The sequence below is a fragment of the Oryzias melastigma genome, linkage group LG7 (assembly GCF_002922805.2).
Source record: "Oryzias melastigma strain HK-1 linkage group LG7, ASM292280v2, whole genome shotgun sequence".
Classification (NCBI taxonomy): domain Eukaryota; kingdom Metazoa; phylum Chordata; class Actinopteri; order Beloniformes; family Adrianichthyidae; genus Oryzias; species Oryzias melastigma.
In genome coordinates, this window is record NC_050518.1 from 21,806,146 (window position 1) to 21,829,895 (window position 23,750).

Below are 23,750 nucleotides of genomic sequence, written 5' to 3' on the forward strand. Positions count from 1 at the left end.
GGCCCCAGTTTAGCTCCATAGTTTTCTGGTCAGATGAGTTTGTGACTAAGAACAGAACAACAGCAGGGCGCCTTTTTATAGAAACTCTGGAGGTGTTTTCACTCCGTCATGAAACACTGAGGATAAAGGACTGAAACTGAAGCTGCTTTTCTCATGTAGCTCCGCCCATGAGGCCCTTTAACCCTCTAACACCTGAGGTGTTACCGGTGATGCTTATACACAAAAATCTTTAACGTATTGGAACTTTTCAAACGTAAACATGATAATTCCAGCAGATTTATCATTTCTGTGGTCAAATCAGCATCACTGGATTTTTGGTGTGAGTTTCATCCAATACTTACGGTAGCAGGACTGAGAACGCTGGAAAATCTCCACCAGACTCCACGGAGCTTCTTGATGTGACCACGGAAATGTGAACGGCGGCTCATTTGACCGCAGTTGGAAAGGATTGTAAATCAATGAAAGAGCATTTTGATGTTAGCTTTGATTATTTTATCAAGAACTCTGAGAAACCAATGATTGAATGTATTGATCACAGTCAATAAACATTGGAGAATTAGCTAAAAGAGTCTTTGGTGAACTGGAAGGAGAAAGAATCAGGATTTTGGAGGAAGTTCTGTCCATGAAGATCTTCACTTCCTCGTCCAGCTGACATCCGGATCAGAACCATACGGCTGGACATTACCCAGATTGATGGATGTTTTTATGTAGATTTACGCTAGCGAGACACAGAGCTATCAGAATCAGACAGGTGGGATCAGGGGCGGAGCAACAATAGCCACGCCCCCTCAGAGGAGATTTTGGAAACAGAGGCTTCAGACCAACATGTAAAATGTCTTTTTAATATATTCAGGTTGTGGGATTTTGGTTAATAACTTCATAATCATAATTATAATAATATTTTATTTTAATAAAAAAATGGTCATAAGGAGACTTTAAGGTAATCTGTTTCCTCTTCTTTATGTTGTTTTTAGGACACAATTTACATTTTTTTAATCATTCTTTGAAATAATTGTTTGCAAATTTGACCATAATAACCTTGAAAAAAGTCACCCTGACTGTTTGTTAGCTAACTCTGAGAAGGTTCTGTTTGTCCTTCAGCTGAAGCTCCTCACCATGTTTCCTCCTGATCGTTTGGTTGTTTTGACCTTTTGAATCTCCTGGGCTCCAACAAAATCTCCCTCAGTTAATGATCAAATAAGTTTAAATCAATCTAGAGATTAATTTTAGAATAACTACACAGCATGAAATGACGTCAGATCACTGATCCTACTGTAGTTATAAAACTTTAGATTATAATTATTCATGTTTTGTTCCAAAAGATCTGTAGGATTCACTCAGTTAGTGAGGTCACTGGGAGCAGAGGTGAAGAAGGTCGAGGACTTTGAGTTCTTAGAGTCAAGAGTCCAGAACAACAGAGAGTAAACAGGGAAAGAGGCGTGTGCAAACAGGTTGGAGGAAGGTGACGTGATTAAAGAGAGTCATCAAGAATGAAAGGAAACCTGCAGAAGAACGTGTGAGAGCAGCCATGTTGTTAGTTTAGAGATTATGAAGCAGAGATGAAGATGCTGAGGTTCTCTTTGGGAGAGGACGGATCAGGAATGAATCCATCAGAGGATCAGATCATGATAGATGTTCTGGAGATGAATGCAGGTGTGGACGCATAGAGAGGAGGAACAATGATGATGCTGGTAAACAGATGCAGGGAAGAGGAAGACCAAAGAGGAGGTGTGGTTGGTGGGAGGAGGATGCAGAGGAAAGGGTTGGATGGAGGCAGATGTGGCGATCCCTAAAGGGAGCAGCCAAAGACAAAGAATTAATCATTCCTTTGTTTTTTCAGCATCAGCAGTAATGAAAAAAGCAAAACGACAAATGTTTGTTTGTTTGTCTGTCTGTCTGCATGACCACAAATCCATACATTACATGATCTTCATTTCCACTCTGCTGGTGAAGTCAAGGATAAAACATTTCACTGTTTTCATTATTAAGTAGACCATTAGGTCAATATTTTGATCTATTCATGGATGCTTTTATTTTTCTTAAATATATTTTTAATTTAATTCTTCATGCAAAAACTGAAAAAAATGATTTAGTAAATCAAAGAAAAAACTCTGTAAAACATGTAATATAAGAAAAAAAATATCATTTTAATTTAACAGATCCTTCTTTAAAAAGTTATCTTTAAGTTTTAGGAAAAACAGACTTTTAGGAATAATACTACTGGCTGGTAATTGTTTAATAAGACGGTTTAGTGATTTTTCTGTTGTCAGAATGACAGTGTACGGATGCAGCCAGTCATGAATGACTGTGAGAACTGAAGAGATTCACTGCTGCGGAGCAGAAGCTGCATCTTCACACCATCACGAGGCTGCAGCTCCTGCATTATTCATGCAGCTGCAGGACGCCATCAGCTGTCAGAGCCTGACCTTCACATGACCTTGATGTCAGGCTCCAGAAGCAGCTGCTGTTTGAAAACTGAAGCGTGTTCCTGTGACGTCGGTGAGAGCAGCACCAGGATGGCTCCTATGATGACAGAACAGCAGAAAGAACGAGAGCCGTCTGCAGCTGCAGGGCGGGGCAGCATCCATCCAACAGGAGAGTCTTAACATCCAACAGGAGAGTCTTAACGTCCAACAGGAGAGTCTTAACGTCCAACAGGAGAGTCTTAACGTCCAACAGGAGAGTCTTAACATCCAACAGGAGAGTCTTAACATCCAACAGGAGAGTCTTAACATCCAACAGGAGAGTCTTAACATCCAACAGAAGAGTCTTAACGTCCAACAGGAGAGTCTTAACATCCAACAAGAGTCTTAACATCCAACAGGAGAGTCTTAACATCCAACAGGAGAGTCTTAACATCCAACAGGAGAGTCTTAACGTCCAGCAGGAGAGTCTTAACATCCAACAGGAGAGTCTTAACATCCAGCAGCAGGAATTCAATAGAAATTCATCTCTTAGTTATTGGCATAAAAGTAAGCCAACACTCATTTCCCAGCCTACTTTTGTTTACACTCTCTCCCACTAGCTTACGGCCCCTCACACCCCCAAACTTACATTAGCGCTGCAACAAAAATGGTGAGAAACAGGATTTCTATCCATCCGTTCAGTTCTGATCCAGATTCCAGTTCAGGTGAGGAAAACAAAGACGTTCATGGATCTATTTGTCTGTGAGTGGAGGAATCAGAATGGAGCAGATTTTGGTTCACCAGTAGGGCTGCCACGATTAGTCGACTAATCGACTAATAAAATAGTGGATGACTAGTTTAATAGTTGATTAGACCTTTATATCATATGGAGTCAGAGTGCAGTAAAGTCAAAGTTATAGTGCCATTCTTCTAGCTTTTTGGACTATTTTGTCATTTATTAAGGTTATTTTAGGCTATTTTGGAGTTTAACTAATATTTCAGCTACACACTAGCTATTTTCGCTAATTTAGAATTTTTTTCAGTTTTTTAGGTTAATTTGGTGTTTAGCTAATGTTTCAGCTACATGCTAGCTACTTAGCCTAATTTGGCATTTAACTAATATTTTAGCTGACTATCAACTTTAGTGTTTTTAGCTATCAATTTCAGCATCTTCAGCTATCATCACTAAAATTCAGCTTACAGAATTCAAACTAGTATTATCACAGGTAATGCTATATATCTAGTTTTGAGTTGGTTTAAAGCTAATGATGGTTAAGATGTGTGTTTTAAATCCAGTTTGAGCATGACCCGATTAGTCGACTTATTGGACAATAAAATCGGTTATTAGTCGACCATTAAAATAATCGTTTGTGGCAGCACTATTCACCAGTGTGTTTTCTATGTAACAAATGCGTTTTTTTGAAACGAATTTTTTTGTCAAAAAATTGATTATTAGATGCATCGATTACAATCAACACAAGTTTTAGAGCAAAGGACTTGAGTCCGTATTCTGTTGTGGAGAATGAAGGCTTCTAGGGATGTAACGATTCAGTCAAACCACGATTGATTTGATTCACAGTTTTAAAGTCACGGTTTTGATTTTTTCCCATTTTTTTTCTCAACACAACGCATTAAAGGTATTTTAAGGCCAAGTATGTTTTCTTTTTGCCCCTCACATCAAAAGTTGCAGATTGCACAACAAATCTCGGTATGCTAGAATTTGCTGTAATAGTTGCGATCGCAACATTGCCAAATCCTGGAGGGACTGACTTGTGCGAAACTTTTGATTTTGAAGGAGCTGCGAGAATTTCCCAGAAGGGGGGCGCAGATGAAGAGCACGCAGCCTGTCCGCTACACACACACTTACAGCGAGCCTGCATGGAGAAACATCATCAGCTCTGCATTTCTAAATCTAGGCACAGGCCATGACAAACCGATTTTTACATGTTCTACTACGATGAACATGTTGATGAGTTTGAATCGTTTTTTTACAGATTCTCAAAGAATTGTTACATCCTTAAAGGCTTCCAAACATTGCTCCATATGTTAGAGCTGAGATACATCACTTCCTGTCGCTTCTTCACTGGTCAACCCAGCACTGTATACTGAGACGAAAGCTGAAGTCATGGCAGGAGCTGTGACAGGACATCATTGACATGTGACACAGAGTCATACCGTACAATAACTACACATTTGATAACTGAAGACTAAAATCTCATGTCCTTCAAACTCAGAAGTTGCATTGATAATCATCTGTTTCCAGCTTTTTTTCATTCTCTTGTTTCAGAATGACAGTTCCCATCTATTATGATTAAGAGTAATAAATGAAGGAAGACAAAAGTATTGAAAATCCTTTCTAAAGGAGATTAATGATGCCCCCCTACATGTTTGGCCCAGTTTGGGAAGAGCCTGACTCTTTTAAAACTGAATTTTAACCAAAAGATCAAAACCCTTTAACACTGGAGCTCCAGGGTTTATGATCTTAGACTTACTGTAACTTTTCAACCGTTTACACGATAATTCCAGTAGATTCTGAAGGAGAAAAGCGACCGAGCCGCTTTTCTCCTTCAGAATCTACTGGAATTATCGTGTAAACGGTTGAAAAGTTACAGTATGTTGGTGTTAAAGGGAAGACGCCACAATGCCTTGAACTCCTCTTTTGTCAAACACTCCCAGGACAGTAAATACAGCAGAAATTTTGACTGTCAGAATCCTGGAAGCAGAGCAGACCGCCTGACAGCCTGCAGGACCGCAGGATGTCAATACTTTACCACAGCTCACTTTTGTCAGCTTTATTTGGAGGAAATGGTGAAGTCTCCAGTCGGAGGCCTGTCATGCCTCCAGGGCAGTCGAGTCGCAGCTTTGACATTTTAAACCTCCACTATGGGTAATAATCTGAGAGGATTAAACATTCCACATGCTGTTACAATGCTTTCATCAGCATGTTTTAGAAACAGTATGTTTGTCATTAAAACCATCGAGTGTTTATTGTCACAGATGAAGACATTCCTGACTTACATGTCAAACATATTTTTTATTGTGGTTCTCCTCTCATGGTATGTTCAGATTTTCCTCTGACGGTTATCAGTTTCTGTCAGAGCGTTTCACAGCATCTCAGCGTCTTTGCTGCTTGTTGTTGGTTTCTGTGAAACCTGAGCAGACCTTCCCTCTCTGTGACTGAAAGTAAATACAGGTTAGTTGGAGAGGCAGCCCTCATGCTGAACTTAACGGTGACTGCAGCACACAGCAGGTTAAAGAAGTGTTTATTGCTGATCATAACAGGGGAAATACTCAATTATTATTGGCTGCTAAGTGTCCAGTAAGATGGCCGTACCATGATTTTCTTCAGTCTTTCAGAGTAAACTATATCCACATATATGATTTTATATTACCTTTGGAACGCTAACAAAGTATTTATGAAATATGAGTTATTTTTGTGAACTACTTTTATACCTGGAAGTAAAACGACTCGATTTCTGAGGCTCCGCCTTTCGCTCCTAGAGGGTGTCGCCCATTTCATGACATCATCCTGGAGCTGTCCTTGTCAGTGTGTCAGCTACAGTATAGTCCGGGTGTTTATCCCACAGACAGAATGCTGATGGCTAATGGGTTCATTGAAAATTCGGTCAAAATAATGTAGACAACAACAGGTGAACATTTCAGGGTTTATTGAAATATTTAGAACATTGTTCTGATTAGCACTGACTGTGAATATTTCAGTTCTCTTTGAAATATTATTAATCTCTGTATCAAAAATCCTTTTTGCTTTAATGTGGATAACTTTCCTGAAGAGACGTGCACACGGGCCGTCAATGCTCAGTAATCAATGTTTAAACCAGTTCTCCCAATTTGTTGCTCCCTTTCTCCACCAGGAAATAGTCTTCTCTTTTTCTCCTGCCGTCTTCCCAATATCCCTCGTCTGCTGGCCTCAGATACGTTCAGGATCCATCCAAACATGTTGTGCAGATTCCTCACTAGAAGTTTCTTCCTGAAGTTTGAACGCTAAATCAAATGAGCGTTTCATCGCCATCGTTAAACTGTCTCACAACACAGACAGCTGGCGTGTATCACTTATGACGTTCCACTCTCCTCCACTGTTCTGGTGTCCTCACACACCAGCTGCAGCAGAGCATCAGCAGGTTACAATGACAGCGTGTCACATTACTTATCAAACTGAAAAATGACCTAAACATGAAAAAACTATTAGGTTAAAGTGCCAAAAATTGATTTATTATTTATTTATTGTGTAAGTAACCATGGTATAAGTGGGATAATGCACTTCAATGAGTAAATAGTCAGAAATGAATGGACATGCAGGAAGCAAGTGTCCTCCACTTTGCTTTTTATGATTCATGTCCCAATTTCATTCATTTCTGAAAATGGATACTCAAATGACGTTATACCTATTCTTTATATGCAGTCTGTCTTTCTCTTTTTGTGTCAAACACTTGTCCTGAGTTTTGTTCCTTGTAGCTGTTCTGCTCAGAGACCATGAACCTCCACATTGTCTCTTCATTCTCGTCTCCTCTCTCTGCAGGTGGTACTATGGCAACATCAACCGCACGAAAGCTGAGAAGCTGCTGCTGGCTTCCCAAAACAAAGATGGAGCCTTTCTGGTTCGCATCAGTGAGAGTCACAGTGACGAGTACACCATCTCTGGTAAGAGCTCTGTTCAAAGGTTGCCTGCTGTCCCATCCCCACATTTTACTGAATGGAATTTCCCCTTGAATCTCTGAACTTTTATCTAAACTCTGCTGGAGGATCCGTACGGGACAGACGGACAAACGAACTTCATGACTTGTTTGTTTGGAGTTGAAACATCTTTGTTAAAATGTCATGGAATAAAATCCATGAATAACTGCAAAAGTGGTCATTTTTCCAGGCTGTAAAGAGAGTTGTTGACAGAAGTAAATTTACCGTGTCGTGACGTCAGCAGCTGCTGACGCTGCATTTTTCCAAATAGAATGCTCTTTATTCAGAACCCGGGTGGTTGTCAGTGTCCCAGCATGGAGGGTTCTGGTACTGCTGGTGTGTCTATGCGGATGACAGGATGACAATGGAGATCAGCAATGATACATGGAAGTGAAAAAGTTTCAGTGAAGTTTACATAAATGAAAGACTTCCACAGGCCTCTTCAGTGCAGAGACAGCAGCTGGTTTTCTGTTGTGACATTAATATTCTCTTCATCGTCCTGCAGCCAGAACTCAAGGAAAAGTGGACCACTTCCGGATCCAGCGGTCAGTCATCGGAGCGTACTTTGTCTCGGAAAAGATCTCCTTTGCGACGCTGGCGGAGCTGATCTCCTACTACCAGAAAAACCCTCGGAGTCTGGGAGTCCAGCTGGTGCAGCCGTGTGCCCAGCAGGTAAGGCCAACTTTTCTGTACTTTTTTGTTCTGAATAAAACTTCTAAACTTCTAAGAGTTCTAAAAAAAGGAAGACAGGTCAAAAAAAAACAATTGATCCTTAAAGGTAAAGTCTAGCATCCCCCTTATCATACCAGGCAACTGCTATGCTAGCTATACTGGTCAATTTGGAATGTTTTGATCTCAGGAAAAAGCTTATGTAAAGAGAAGAGTTGGTTTCCGTGCTGTGATCCTGATTCTAACTTAGATATGGATCTATCTGTGGATGAAAAGAGTAGTTCTGTCACTAAAGCAGGTTTTAGGGTACCGATCCGTGCTGGAAGACACTTGCTTCCCTGCTCTGACTTGTTTTTGACCTGTGATCCCATTTTCCTACAATCTGGTCTGGTGGTAGTATGTACTCTTTTTGCTGGTTTACGACTCAACAATCAATCAACAAAAAACAAAAGAGGGTCTTGATTATTGTCACAAACGGGCAGACAGCTGGTTCCATGTGCAGAAGGTTTATTAGTTCAGACAGGAATCAAGCACAGCTGAAAGTCCGCAAAGCTAAATCAGGGTCAGACGGGAAGAGGTCAATCATGAGGACGGGATCATCCAAGAAGAGAGTAGAGTTATCAGGGTCCAGGCGAGGGTCAGGGCAGGCAGCAGGCAGAGAGGAAGCAGGGTCAGAAAACAGAAGATCAGGTCCAGATAGAAACGCTCGGTAATGCAGGAAGGATGGCACAAACAATACTTTGCACTGTGCAGTGCTTAAGTGTCCTGTGGGGGTTGGGAAATGAGAGTCAGCTGAGAGGCTTCTGGGGAGTGTTCACTGATGTAGTGTCTTTAGTACTCTGAAGATGGCTCCTGACAGACAGATGTGTTTCTACAGCTGTCTCAACCATCACCCAAGCAGGTTTTTGTTCAGAAAGATCCAGAGTCTATTTTTAGTCCTGCAGGGTCATTACTTGCTTGACAAGAAACAAGCTTTTCATTACTGGTATCACAACAACTCAGACCGGATAGTTCAGTGAAATTGTTTTTCCTGTCACATATCTTAGACACTCTGCTGCTCTACAGTAGTAAATATGTTCAAATCACTTGATCATTGTAAGACACTGAGTTCACTGTGAGTTTACAAATGGGTGTGGCTCTGAGATGGAGCAGTCATCTCCGAGGATTTATAGGGTTGCTGTTTTGATCCCTGGTCCCCCCAGTACCATGTCAAAGTGTCCTTGGGAAAACACTAATGCCGTAGTGTTGGTTTAGATCCATGTGTGAATAAAAGAAAGTTCCCACAAGGCCTCATTTCGGTGGTCGCCCAATCAGACTCCAGTGGAGTCCTTACCTCACTTCTCTACATCAGTAGATTGAAGAGATGCAACAAGGATATATTGAGACAATATCTGGTCCATACCAAGGACAAATCACTGCGGGAGAAGGAGAGCAATGAGATCTATACAATGCTGTCAGGAGAGTTTCATACTCATTAGGACTGTTTGAAGACAACAAAGTCACTTTCTTGACAGAGAAGACAAAAGATTTAAAATAGGAGATGAGAAAACATTTATGTCCAAATGGAGAAACCTTCTTTTAACTGAGGTGGGGGGTCTAAGACATTACACGTCTCCTATATGAAATCATCATTTTTGCTCAAGACGCTGGCGTACCTTTAGCACCTTCCACACATGAGCAATGAACTGCTAAACAAACTCTCTACTGCTAAGCCACACTAACACACCTCCATCAATTTTTTAAACCAGTTTATTCCCTTTAAGGGCTACGAGGTTGCTGGAGCCTATTCCTAGATGCCGCTGGGCAAAAGGCAGGGTACTCCCTGGACAAGTTCCCAGTCCAGCCCAGGGACACAATCACACATAGTGGACAATTTAGAATGATGAAGCATACTTTTGGACTGTGGAAGGAAACAAGAGTTCCTGGAGAAAGCCAACATGCACTTGGAGAACTTGCAAAGTCCCTATGGGTCCCCGCTGGCATTTGAACCAGGACCTTCTCACTGTGAGGCTATGGACACACCAGGCATTTGACACATGAGGGGATGATTCTTCTTTTCTTTTTCGACTGTTTGCTAGCACATGACCACCACCTCCAGTCGGAAGAGACTTTGTACGAAAGCTTGAAGGGATGCAACTATTTCAATTTGGGTACGAAATGAAAGCAGTTTGGTTCATTACCAGCATCCTTTCAATGGCTGATATGGATCACCGTCTTTTCAGGACAGGGGCATTGGTGTATCTTTATTAAAAAAATAAATGTTGATGTTGTCAGGCTAGTTGTCTTGTCTGGGTTCACCAGTTAAGTCAGATTTGCTCTGAGTTTGGTGAGTTTCACTGTGTCACTACCAAATCTGAGTCCCTGATTGGTCAAAGCTTGACCTGGTTTAGCTGGTGCACTTGTTCAATGGCCACACGTTTTGTACGTAGAGCCCAAAAATGGTGGTATCAAGTTGCGTAGCTACTGAAGAGCCTCACACATAAACCCCCAAGAAATAATTGGGCGCTCACCGTTAATCCTAATAAATAGTTGTTTGCTGGTCGTATTAACATCAATATTTAGTCTTAATGTTTTTGCCCCCCCTTTTGATCCATCAGCACTAGCCCTTCACAATAAATCAAAAATGTATCATCATCTTGGTATCGACCTCTCCAAGACGCCTATCCCAAAAAGATGGCATAGGCTGATAAATGGATACCTTAAATGTTTACACACAAGCTAAATCAATCTCATGGCAGCTTGAAGCATTTAACAAACCAGATACAGCCCTTAATGCACTGACCAATCGGATGGACCTTTTTAAGTAAGCCGACCTTCTATGTAGACATGGATATTTTTGAGAATTTTTAAGTTGTGTCGACTTTTATTTAAATTATATTGTTGCAGTGAAAGGGAAATGATGTATTGGTTGCTTTTTTTTGTTTGTTTTGCTATTTGTTCATCTATCACAAGTCATATCGCACACCCCACCCTGAGTTTTCCTCATTTCATGCAGCTCTTGTCAGCACTCTAATAATCTGAATTTTCCATCAGCATTTTGAACTAAAGCAAATACTGGAATGAGCAGCTTCACTGAAAAGGTCATAAAAGCAAAGAAAGTGGATACTGTATGACTGGAATATGTTGTAGGTCTCCTGAACCCTGATAGGATAATTTTGGCAGTTGCTCATGGCTCTCTGTTTACACACTCTCCCACTAGCTTACAACCCTAACCTAACATTAGAAATGCAGCAAAAATGATGAGAAATAAAATAACTATCCAGTCGTCCAGTGTTGATCCAGATTCCAGCTCAGACGAGGAAAACAAAGATGTTCATGGATCTATTTGTCTGCAAGTGGATACATCAGAATGGAGCAGAGAAGAGCGCTTGTGCACCGCTCAGTGTATTTTCTACGTCAGAAAAAAGCTCTTCTTCCATCTGCTCCTGATTCACAATGATTTGAGTCCAGAACTTTCCGTGTCCTCCATCGTCGTAAAAATGCCACAAAAGCATGTTAAAAACCCAATTTTTATTGGAGTGGGTCCTTAAATAATGTTGAAAAGCTGACAATTAGAATTCTTAAAATTTACCAGGCTGGCTTTGCTACAAAGAAGTTTTACTTCGTTATACATAGGGAAAGTTTTTATAAATATAAAAATGTATAATTCCTTTAAATTCTTCTTTTTCAAGCTAACAGTGTCCTGTTCTTTTGACAAATGTAGTTTTAGAGTGATCAATAAATGTTTATCCTGTTCGACCCGCGACCTAAGGTGTGTTTTGGGTTTTGGCCCCTTGTGCGACTGAGTTGGTTACCCCGTTCTACAACATGGAAGTGTTTTTTTTTCTGATTAAAAAAGCATTTAGTGATTCTTCCTTCCTCTTCTCTCTTCCCTTCCAGCGGAAGCTGTGGTTCTGAGGCGGTGGACTCTGAGGCAGACACTCACACATGCATGTAAACAGTTGTCATGTGGATAGGTGAAAAAAAAAGCCCCCCCCCCCAAAAAAAAGTTTAAGTTCAACAGCCAAAACAAGAAAATGATCTGGTAGCTCCAGAGCTATGTCACTTTTCAAGTTGTGCAGACTGCATTTTCAGCTGCATCCCCTGAAGCTCCCCCAGCAGGTTTTACAGCTTCTGAGATGAGAGCGTGACTCAAACGGGCCCACGCCCACAGCAGGGAGCATAACCACGGTAGCAGAAGAGCAAGGGAAGTCCCTTTAGTCTTTCCCTACAGGCGTGAGTCTCACTGTTACTACACCGTAAGCCCCTCCCTGTGATGTCACCGCACCGTCCGCAGTGTCTCTTTAAATGCAGCACTAACCCTTTAACACCTGAGGCGTCACTGGTGACGCTTAAACACAAAATCTACTCTAAAGTACTCTAAGTTTTCAACCGTTAACACGATAATTCCAGCAGATTTTGAGGGAGAAAAGTGGCACAACAAAAAACTTACAGAAAATCAAAAACATAAACACTGGAGCTCCGGTGTTAAGGATTAAATTAGTCTTTTTTCCCTCATGCTTTGTTAATTCCCTCATTTTTAATTCAATTGGACGTTTTTCTAAACCTCAATTTTCCAACTATTTTAAGTTTTTTCTTTTTAACATTGCTGCCTGCACTTAATAATGGACTCGTTTTTAGCATTTATCAGAGTTTGATTCACATTTCTAAACTTTATTTACTCAACGTGTTTGTGAATGAATTCTTTCTTCATCATTCAGCTTTCTGAAGTATTCTGTTATTGTTTGAGATCCAGACTGTTTTTAACATTTCAAATAATTCATTTCAATTTTGTCATTTCACTCAGTTTGAGGAACTTAAACTTAATTGTAAATTTGATGCACAGAAGCCTTAGAGAAGGTTCTGTTCTGAAGGTTTTTGTTTTTCATTTGTAGTTCTGGAGGAGATTAACAAAAATGTTTTCATGTGATTGTACTGTATTCTCACTTATTTAAGTATTTGAAGTGAAGATGTCATTAATCTTAATAATGATACCGAAATGAAGTAAGACGCTCCTCATTTATGTCCATTATTTCAGAAAAATGTCACTTATGTCAGTTTTTTGTTTTGTTTTTCTACACCATCCTAATTAAAATGTAAACTGTTCTTCATTTGTTTCAATGATGGAATTATGATAATTTCTTGTAGTAATTAATTATTTAATGTAATATTTATAAAGATATCCTTCTTCATCATCAGAATAATCTGGTTTGTATCTGCTGATTGAGTGTTTATGGCAATAAATTTGTTCTGAAAGATATTTATGTTACATTTATTTGAGCATTTAGATTTTGTTCTAAATCATGCTTTCTTTATTTATACATATGAACTCATCTCATGCTTCCCTGTTACTCCTTCACTGTTGATCCCTGTGGCCTCAGAAACAAACAAAAACAACATCTTGGGGTATTTTTCTATTGGTACTTCTTCTGGAACCGGCTTCAGGCTTCAGTCGGGTGCTGCAGCTGAAGCAGGGATGGAGGTTTCCAGGTTGAACAAAACAAAATACCTGAAATAAAATCTTTCCGTATTGGTTTGCTTATTCATTTTTTAAAATCAGGTAATTACGCTGCAGCATGATGGAGGTCATTTGCTGATGGAGCCACAAAGAGTTGCTTTCCAGTCTGCAAACCCAAGTGGGCCCATGTGGTTCAAGAGTGGACAGAAAATGTGGGCCGTGAATGGGTTCGTCCAGAGTTTCTGTGGTGACCCCACTTGTCTTTGCCCACATTGGCTTGAGTGGAGACTCAGTGGGTAGCTCGCTACATTGGAACTCGCTAGCTCAATACAGCCACTCTCGCTAGCTCACTACACTGTCTACCGGGCAGCTGGCTAGTGTATCATGGGTTGTAACTGTTGTTTTTTGAGATTTTATCCACACAACAAACTGACGTTCATGCATAGCCACTGTGAAGCTAACAAAGCTGCACATATTCAGAGTTGCGTTCATTTGTAGGGTTTAGTCAAAGTCCTGTAGAAAAACCTTAATCTGAAGCTAAAAAAACATCAAACAGAACCAGTTTAAACTTAAAACAAAGTCCAACATAAAGGAGTTTAAGGACAAATATAGAAATATGATTATTGATAGATATCTATAAATACAAGTAAAACAAATAAGTGTAGAATATTTCCATGTTTTTATGTGTATATTTATCTAAATGTGTATATATATATATATATATATATATATATATATATATATATATATATATATATATATATATATATATATGTATACGTATCTGAACATGTACTCAGAGAGGATACCAGACTATAATATATACTGGGTGCACAGAGTGTGGTAATATATTTGGTTTAGGGCATGAAGGTTAGCATTTATAAGGTTTTTAATTCTTTTTTCTGATATTTCTTGTATTTTCTTATTCTATCCTGTTCAAATTTTCCTTTTAATATACTTGTCTGAAATAAAATGTTGTCATTATCAAACAAGATAAGATGATTTTTTTGTGAAATCTTGACTAATAATTATCAGTTTTACATTTTACTTTAACTCATTAGTGATATTTTATGTCATTGACCCGTTAAACTGTCATTGACCCCATCACACTGACGAGATACAGTGTCATCTGTGGGTCCAAAAACATTATCCATCCATTACAGGTCCTTGTCTCTGATGCTCAGTTTTACTTTAAATTCTTTTAAAAGATGATACAACATTTTTAATTCTTAGTGTACGCACAATTTTGAAAGCATCTATATTTATTTAAATGTCATTTTGGAATGTGATGGACTGAAAACTGCTGTCTCTGTGCAGCGGGAGCTGTTTGACATGGAGCCATGGGAGAGACCGCGAGAGGAGTTCAAACTCTACAAGAAACTGGGAGAAGGAAACTTTGGAGAAGTGTGGGAGGCTCTGTGGGTCAAGGAGAACAAGAAGGTGGCCATAAAGACTCTAAAGCAAGGTATGGAGGCCAACGTTCTTCTCAACAAAGAGAGTTTTTATTGAGATGAAGCACAAACTCACTCTGAGGTCGTTGAAAAGCCAAAACGTTCATAATATTTGTTATTTCAGGCCACTTTGATTGAGTTCTTTCCAATAATTCCAGCTGTATTTATCAAATAGCTTACTGGAGGTTCATAAAGACTAGTTTTAATCTTCCTGGCTGAATGTGATGCTTTGGAGAAGAATGGGTATCTATAAATAGATATGTTGAAAGGAAACATCTGGTAGAACCAGCCTTAATAAAGGCAACATTTGCTGGGACTGGACAGCAGCACAAAAAACAACACAGAGTAAACATTTTTCACTACATATGTAAAAACACAAAAACATTCATCTCTGTCTGGACATATTTATGACAAATGTTCCATTGATGGTGCACCATCTGCATTTACCAACTCACTTCTTTTGTTCTTTAAAGTCCCCCTATGACAGTTTTTTTTTTAATTAAAAAACCTTCCCAGTAGTGTTTTAATTATGATTATTACATTTTTAATCAAAATTCCACAACCTGAACATATTAAAAAGCTATTTTTCATGCTGATCTAAAGCCTCTGTTTAAAAAAATCTCCTCTGAGGGGGCGTGGCTTTTAGAGCTCCGCCCCTGATCCCCCTTGTCTGATTCTGAGAGCTCTGTGTCTCACTAGTGTAAATCTTCATAAAAACGTTCATCAATCTGGGTAACGTCCAGCCGTATGGTTCTGATCCGGATGTCAGCTGGACGAGGAAGTGAAGATCTTCATGGACAGAACTTCCTCCAAAATCCTGATTCTTTCTCCTTCCAGTTCACCAAAGACTCTTTTAGCTAATTCTCCAATGTTTATTGACTGTGATCAATACATTCAATCATTGGTTTCTCAGAGTTCTTGATAAAATAATCAAAGCTAACATCAAAATGCTCTTTCATTGATTTACAATCCTTTCCAACTGCGGTCAAATGAGCCGCCGTTCACATTTCCGTGGTCACATCAAGAAGCTCCGTGGAGTCTGGTGGAGATTTTCCAGCGTTCTCAGTCCTGCTACCGTAAGTATTGGATGAAACTCACACCAAAAATCCAGTGATGCTGATTTGACCACAGAAATGTGAACGGCGGCTCATTTGACTGCAGTCAATGTGAAGATACCATCTTCTCTTCTCCAGAACCTGAACTAGACACTAGGAACAGATGAGGGTTTAGTGCATGTGCAGCAGAGCTGTTGATGGAAAGAAGATCATTCATTCAAAAAGTGTGTTTGACAGATTTTAAAGGAGAAATACTCAGAAATGCAAAAACAAAATGATTGCTTATTACATTTGTTCTCTTTCAGAATAAATGACACACAGACATGTTAAAAACTCTAAAAACTGGATTTTCATTGGGGGGGGGCTTTAAGGACCACTGCTGAGCCTGAATGAGTGTTCTCCTGTTGTTCCAGAGGACACGAAGCAGGACGAGTTTGTGAAGGAGGTTCAGGCCCTGAAGAGCCTCCATCACCCCCGCCTCATCCAGCTGCTCGCCATGTGCTCCAGAGGAGAACCCGTCTACATTGTGACAGAGCTCATGTGCAAAGGAAGTCTCAAATCCTACTTGGCCTGTAAGTGTTCCCACATAAGAACCAGAGCGTTGACTGTACATGAGAACTGAACCAAGTAAGTGTGATGTCACTCATAGAAAACAACTTACATCTGCCTCCAACTAAATGAAGTCAGGACGCCATTTTTTCACGATATGGGCGCCACCATGTTGGAGCCTCAGTATGCAGAGATTGTTCTGAGTCGGTCTGAGTCACCGTTTCTACGGTAACCACTCTCACCAATCAGGAGTGAGCTTTTTGGAAGGGCACACCCCTACCACTTTAAATTGGGCGACATGAAATCTGTCAAACGTTTGGTACGTTCATTTTATTGAGGCATCTGATTGGTCAGTTAATACTTGAATAATTTGAACTACAGAAAATATATTATGAAATTATTATGATTAAAAGGAACATAAACTGTAAAAAGTGAAACATTTGATCACTTAACTAAAGCTCTGTAATTTGTTCCATTTAAAATATTTGTTTTTTATCAAACTATTTTTTAATTTGAGTAAACCATCATATCAAAATTTTAATTGGATGAAAACTAATCATTTTAAATGTAAAAAATACTGAATTTGTTGTCAGTTGATCCAATGTTCTAAATGCATCAGAGTCAGAATGTTTATACTGACAAATAAAATAATAGATGTTCATGGAAGTCTATGGGATTTTGGCTTCTTGGAACCAGGTGCTTCCTGTTTGGAAAACCAGGGGGGAGGGGCCACACAGTCCAGTTCTTTTATACAGCCAAAAGAGAAAGCTCGATCTTTGCAGTCAAATATGCTAAAATGTTTCTCAAAAATCAGGATTTCTTGTTATTTAACAGACACTGTGTGTGTGCATGTTCGTAGCTTCTGAGGGCCACATGCTGACGTCCGCTCACCTCATCTACATGAGCAGTCAGATCGCGGAGGGCATGGCCTACCTGGAGGACAGGAGCATCGTGCACAGAGACCTGGCTGCCAGGAACATCCTGGTGGGAGATGATCTGGTCTGTAAGGTGGCTGACTTCGGGCTGGCCCGGATCATCAGGGTAATCCAGTTTCTTCCATCTGTGGTGTTGCTGCATGTGTTGTGTTGTGTTTAAAGTTGTTTTTGTCAAACATATTGAGGACTGCATCACTCACTGTAGTTACCTTGATCCTAGATGAATACGATAATACTGTAATTGTAATTTCCAGCATGCAGAGCATGCGGTTTGAAGCCTCGGAGCTCGGGGAAAACTCCTTTAGGTGTCAAATTCATTCATCTCAGTTAATTTACAGATTCACACAAGTCAGAACTGAAGTTTAGCTGATAGATTAGGAAAAAAGGAAATGCCTAAAATTAGAAAAAAGTAAATTAAAGTTCCAATTTAATTAAAATAACTCCAGATTACTAAAGATAGCTTCAACATTAACATCTGACTAAATTAAATCCACTCAAATAAAAATAGTGTTTTTGTTATTTTTAACATGATCTTATGGCATTTTTATAACGATGGAGGACACATGTAAAGACAAATTCAGATTCCATTTGAATTTCTAAATATTTATCTATTTAAATTGATGTGAATCAGACAAAAAACAAAAACAAAATAAACATTGAAAAAAATGCACTGGGCAGACCACACACTCTCTGCTCCGCCCCCTTCATGCAGACCAATAGATCCATGAACGTCTTTGTTTTCCTGGTCTGAACTGGAATCTGGATCTAAACTGTACGACTGGATAGAAATGATATTAATCTCTATTTTTTGCGCCAATCATGTTAGCTTAAAGTTGTGAAGGGCTGTAAGCTAGCGGGAGAGAGTGTAAACAAAGGGATGTTGGGAAATGAAGACAAGTTTACTCTGCTGCTACAACCCCGCCCACAATTCAGAGGGGAATTTTCAATTAACTTCTGCCGCTCTGCAGAAACTATGTCCAAGAAAACGACACAAGTTTTTAGATTTTATTTAGTATTATCATAACTGGGAACGCTTTGAAAATAGATCAATAGATGATTGAACTAAATAAAATGTAAATGTAAATGTAAATGTAAATGTTCAGATTAAAGCAGAACGGAAAAAATACAAAATCAAACCAAATAATTAAAATAGGAGAGAAAATGTAAAAAATAAAATGAAAGTAGAAAGCAAATTGTTTCCATAAATGTTTTTCCTTTGCTGTATGCATTACAGTGATGAGCTCGTTATATGTTTTCAAAAGAAGTCTTCTATTACAACTATTTTGTTGAAGAAAAGTTGTCATTTCTGGTTTCTAAGAAAATTGGTGTTGGCAGATTACATCCAAAATAATTCAAACTGTCCAAGGAATCTAGAGTCAGTGCATGTCTAAAAAAACGACCCCTTCCAAAGAAAAGTGAGCCATAAACCTTCTCCCTCGGCTCTGCTCCTCCCAGGACAGCGTGTACACAGCCAGTCGAAACACGAAGATCCCGGTCCGGTGGACGGCTCCGGAGGCAGCGCTTCACCAACGCTTCTCCGTCAAGTCAGACGTGTGGTCGTTCGGGGTGCTCCTCTATGAGATGATGTCTCGTGGTAAAATGCCTTATGAAGGTACTTCCTGTTGTTTCCATCATTCCGTCTGTAAGGCTTAAAACTATTAAATACTGTAGAGCGGGGCGTTAAACTCATTCTGGGTCAGGGGCCTCATTCACCCTGTCTGATCTCAAGTGGGCCGGACCAGAAACACGATAGTAAAACAACCTTCAGTCAACTTGTTATCTGTGGCTTTGTTTTTGTTTGTTTTGTTTAGTTTTTTTCTCAGTTGGAAAAAAACCTTCTTAGCAGCTGAATCACTTATTCTTCCTATTATTAGAGATGTTATTTTTCATTTTTTTTACAGTAATATTTTGGTAATTGTGGTGTCACACCTGATCATTTTTATAGCAACTGAACAGCGGTGAGGCTGGCGGGAACCAAACTCCATCTTACCCAGATGTGGCTCACCTGCAAAGAAGCCTCCTTTTTTTAAACCTCTTGTCATGCTGATGATTCTTCTCCTCTGCTTCCCCCTAGTGGCAGAACTGTATGGAGGACTAAATGAGACAAATTGAAATTAATATATACACCATTACATGACTAAATAAATGTCTCATTAATTATTTAAGATAAACATTAAATAAATAAAATTAGAAATCAATCAATAAATGTTTAAATATATGTGGCATTGAAATATTAAAATAGCATATTTCAATTTGTCTCTTTTAGTCCACACTGGGCCATGAAATATTTATATGTGCTATTTTAATATTTTTATGCCTCATATATTTAAACATTTATTTATTGATTTCCACTTTTATTTATGTAATACCAATTTAAAATGACTAATGACACATTTATTTAATCATTAAATTGTTTATATATTTATTTAATTTTGGCTCTTTTAAACCTCCATAGGAAGAAAAACTTCCAAATAAGTGTCAATAATGAATTTAAATTGGCATTAAATAAATAGTTGTCATTAAATGTGTCAATATTTAATTAAAACTCAGTTTTAAGTGATTTAAGAAACATTTATTTATGTCACGATCTAATGAAAGATTTCATGGTCCAGTGTGGGCACATCATTTCATTACTTTATGTCCCATCAAACTCAGTGGGCGGGGCTAACAAAGATAATGTGGGCGGGACTAACTTGGAACATGAGAGAATGTGAAAGCTGCACTTGTATCTCATGAAACTCAAGTTTCAAGGTTTTGTCTGGAACCGGACACATTCATACTGTAAACATTGTTTTGGTAGAACTTTAGTGAGAATCGTCTGGTCGAAGCTCCTTCTCGTCTGCGGGAGAACTGCGGCGCCGCCTGCTTCCTCATGCAGGTTCGGTGCTTGTCCTGATGTTGGTCGTATGTTTGACACCCTTACTCTAGAGGCTTATTTCAGCGCGCCGTAAGGAACAGCATCTGGTTACAGACTCTTACCAAGGTGATGACTACACTTCGTGGCATCAGACAAAGTCTGAGACTTTATTCCTTCTTGTGTTGTGCTGTTGAGGAGACACATTTTACTGGATTTATCTTGAAACCAGTGAAACCTAAAACCTTTATTCCACTGAATTTGGTTTGTTAAAGTGAAAAACTGTTTCCTCAAACCCTTGTTTGTCTCTTCCCGTTAGGAAAAAGCAACAAGGAGGTGATGGAGATTCTAACCTCTGGTTATCGCCTCCCATCTCCCACCCGCTGCCCTCCGAACATTTACAAGATCATGATGGAGTGCTGGGCTGCAGAACCTTCAAAACGACCGTCCTTCCACGCCTTGCACAGCCAGCTCGATGCCATTTACACCAAGATCTATTTCAAGACCGTAGAAGTGTAGAAACACGAGGCCGTGGACGACCGCGATGTTCTTCTGCTTCCTCAAAGAGCGAGATGGAAGGAATAAGAGTTGGAATGCACTCGTCACCTGTGGAGGACGTGGGTGTGAAGGAGAGGAGACCAGGAATACAGAGGACTTCTGTCAGTGGAGAGAAGAAAGACGGTCAAACCTCGGACTGACCTTCATGGGAGGGAAACCTGTCCACGACGAGCCGCAGCACATTTACAGAAGAGTTTTTTTATTTACAACCTTCTGTTTTCTTATGGACACTTGAGCTCACAGGTCAGGAATTTAAACTTTGGCTTTGACCACAAAAGTAATTGTAAAAAAAATAATAATAATAATTGTGCAATAATGAACTCCTTCCAACACTTTTTGCCTCATTAGAGGACAGGGACGGATGTCCTGAGCAGCTTCACGTCCAGAGTTGCACATCTTAATGACGGGTTCGTTGGCAGGGTATTTGTCACGTATCTCCACGATCCATCAAGGGTTTTCTCATCTGCAGCCTGTGAATTAGAAACCTCACATCACTGGATTTGCTCTGACTGTGCGTTTGAGGGATCGTGCAGTTTCAGCAGGAGGTACCGTGACCATCAGCTGCTGAAGAATATAAGCTAAGCTTTTGTTTTCTCCAGAAAGTAGACAAATCTAAAAATCTTTCCATCTGAGAGTGATGGCTCACACGCACCAGCATCAAAACATGTGTTGAACCTTTATTTTTATGGCAGGAGAAGCAGGTGATCTTCAAAAGTCAAAGGGCAGTTGGAGTCTGACTCCAAATTCAACCCAGATTTGAAAAATGCAAAAAAAAGGGGGCGGGTCTAGCGGAGCTGGAGGTGTGGCTAGGATCTATGATTGACAATAGGTTAGCTTTATATAGCCATAACAATAGAAGCCACCAATTGACCAATCACAAAATTCAACTGCAATACATCGTTTCAACCTGTAGGGACCATTTTTGACTATATTTTCAGGAATTAAACAAGTTTATTTTAATTTGTCAAAACATTTGGCCAACAGATAGTACTTTTAAAACCTCATTTATAGAGGTCAACCTCCAAAAAAGGGTTGATTCAGTGTTTGGTTACCATTTAACCCCTCAATGCAAAAATGGATCAAACCACTTCGGCTCCAAAAGAACTTTAATTTAGCTTCTACTTGAAAGTAAAATCATCATTTTTTTAATGGCAGGAATTAAACAGACATGAAAGGGTTAAATTAAATTTAACTTTTCTAACTAATAAAACGTGTCAAACCAACATTTTATTTTAAACCTTTCACTTTGACATTGATTATGTGAAATGGAAAAATTGAATTAAACCAATAAAATTTAAAAAGCTCTACATTTATGCTGTTCTCGGTCGGTGACGTGTCTGGTGTGTGTGAGCTCTGACTGAAGATCAGAAAACCGATTCCCTCTTTTACTGTCATAGATCAGAGGTCTGCAACCTGCAGCTCCAGAGCCACATGTGTACGGAGCTGAAATGGGGTCAATATTATTTAAAACCCAAATAATACAAATTGAACAAAAATATTTGTGTTTAGCCAAAAAAAATGTAAAATGTCCAAATCTTTTTGCTATTCTAAAATAAACATAATTATTTTCAGCCTCAAATGTTCTATTTTTTAGTTTTCAAATCTGTTTTGAAACAGAAATGTTCCGATTCGAAAACGAAAACAAAACAGTTAAAGGAAAATAAATGGAAACTGAAAAATAAAAGTTTTGAAATTGAAATTTTGAGTTTTGAAACCTTAAAAAAAAAGAACATTTGAAGCTGAAAATAATTAAAGTTATTTAAGAACAGCAAAAAGTTTTGAACATTTTGCATTTTTTTTTTTGGCCAAACACCAATATGTTTTTCAAAATGTTTAATTTGGGTTTTAAATATTTATGGCCCTCATTTGGCTCCATGCATGAGGCTCTTTTAGCCCTCCATTGTGGCTCTCTGGTTCAAAAAATGTTTTTGCTTTCAAAAGTAGCTGTAAAGTAAAAAAGAATTAGTAAAGTACACAAAAAAGAAAGTAATCTATGGCTCTATGAGGCTCCTGACCACGCTGGCTGTAAATCTCCAACATGCAGTTCAGCTTAAGCAAAGTTAGACTGAAACATTTTGACAGATTTTTTTCAGATCAAGTGGTGGTCAGTAAGTACAACCAGAATTCATAATTCTGAACAAATTCAAGGAGTTTAAGTGTTAGTAAAATACAGTAAAAGTCACATAATTCCTAATTTAATTGTAGTTAATTGGATTTATGAATTTCTGCCTAAGATTTACCACAAAAGGTAAAATAAACTTTTTTTTCTTTAAATCACTGCTGACATCACACCACCCATTACTACTTTTTCTGGATTGAGATGTGGTCAAGGAGGGCTTTTATTTTGAAAGGATTTCAAATGACTCTGTCAAAAGTTATAAACAGTTTAATATTTTGAAAAAATGCTATTTCCTCTTAATATTTACATTTTATATATGCCAAAAATGTAATATCCAGTTTATAGTTGTAAAAGCAACAACTAAATATTAGTGCAAATCAGTGTCTTCATTTTCTAGAGCGTGATTTAAGACCTCGTGGCTCCTACTGGGTGGTTGTCGGTGAGAAACCGACTCGAATGGAAGTTTGCAGACTTCTGTTATAGATGCTATGAAACAAAAGGCTTCAGGCGCCTGTCTTCCTCTTAGAGCTCAGAACCCTGGAAGAACGTCAGCTCACTTCTCCAACGGTGTTTAGGGGTCATTATGGATCCTGTGAGGTTCTAGGGGGTCTGCAGCCTGAGGCTCCAGGGACACATGAGGCTTGTTGGTTGAAGAAAAAAATAAATAATAATGTTTTTCATTTTAAAAAGTAACATTAGTTTTGGATGTTCAACGCTCTAACTATCCATCAAGTAGTGCAGCTTCATAGTTTCATTCTCAGACTTTTTAGCACCATTCACCAGAAATCATACTGAAGGTGTGGAATTTCTACCATTGAACATAATTCCAAATGGGCCAAAGACAAGATTTATTTTAAGTTTGTCAGATTTACACATTTCTAGGATACACCAATAAATAAATAATAAACCGTATTTTAATCACTGCCGACATCACACATTTGGTACAGGGTGTCATTTATTTAAAAAAATATTCTAATAAATTTATAATCTCTTAATATCTTGAAAAAAAAATTATCTTTATGATTT

The 23,750-nt window shown here is 38.9% G+C and overlaps 1 protein-coding gene across 1 annotated transcript in view; it reads left to right on the plus strand.

Moving 5' to 3' along the window:
- Nucleotides 1–22,110, plus strand: part of zgc:194282 (tyrosine-protein kinase Srms) — a 27,637-nt gene extending 5,527 nt beyond the window's left edge. Inside the window, exons 2-8 of the mRNA XM_024292962.2 lie at nt 6,943–7,064; nt 7,603–7,769; nt 14,521–14,668; nt 16,123–16,281; nt 17,118–17,299; nt 18,649–18,805; nt 20,367–22,110. Of these exons, the coding sequence (XP_024148730.1) occupies nt 6,943–7,064; nt 7,603–7,769; nt 14,521–14,668; nt 16,123–16,281; nt 17,118–17,299; nt 18,649–18,805; nt 20,367–20,566 (1,135 nt within the window). The 3' untranslated portion in view covers nt 20,567–22,110. The remainder of the gene's footprint in view (nt 1–6,942; nt 7,065–7,602; nt 7,770–14,520; nt 14,669–16,122; nt 16,282–17,117; nt 17,300–18,648; nt 18,806–20,366) is intronic.
- Nucleotides 22,111–23,750: the final 1,640 nt, after the last annotated feature.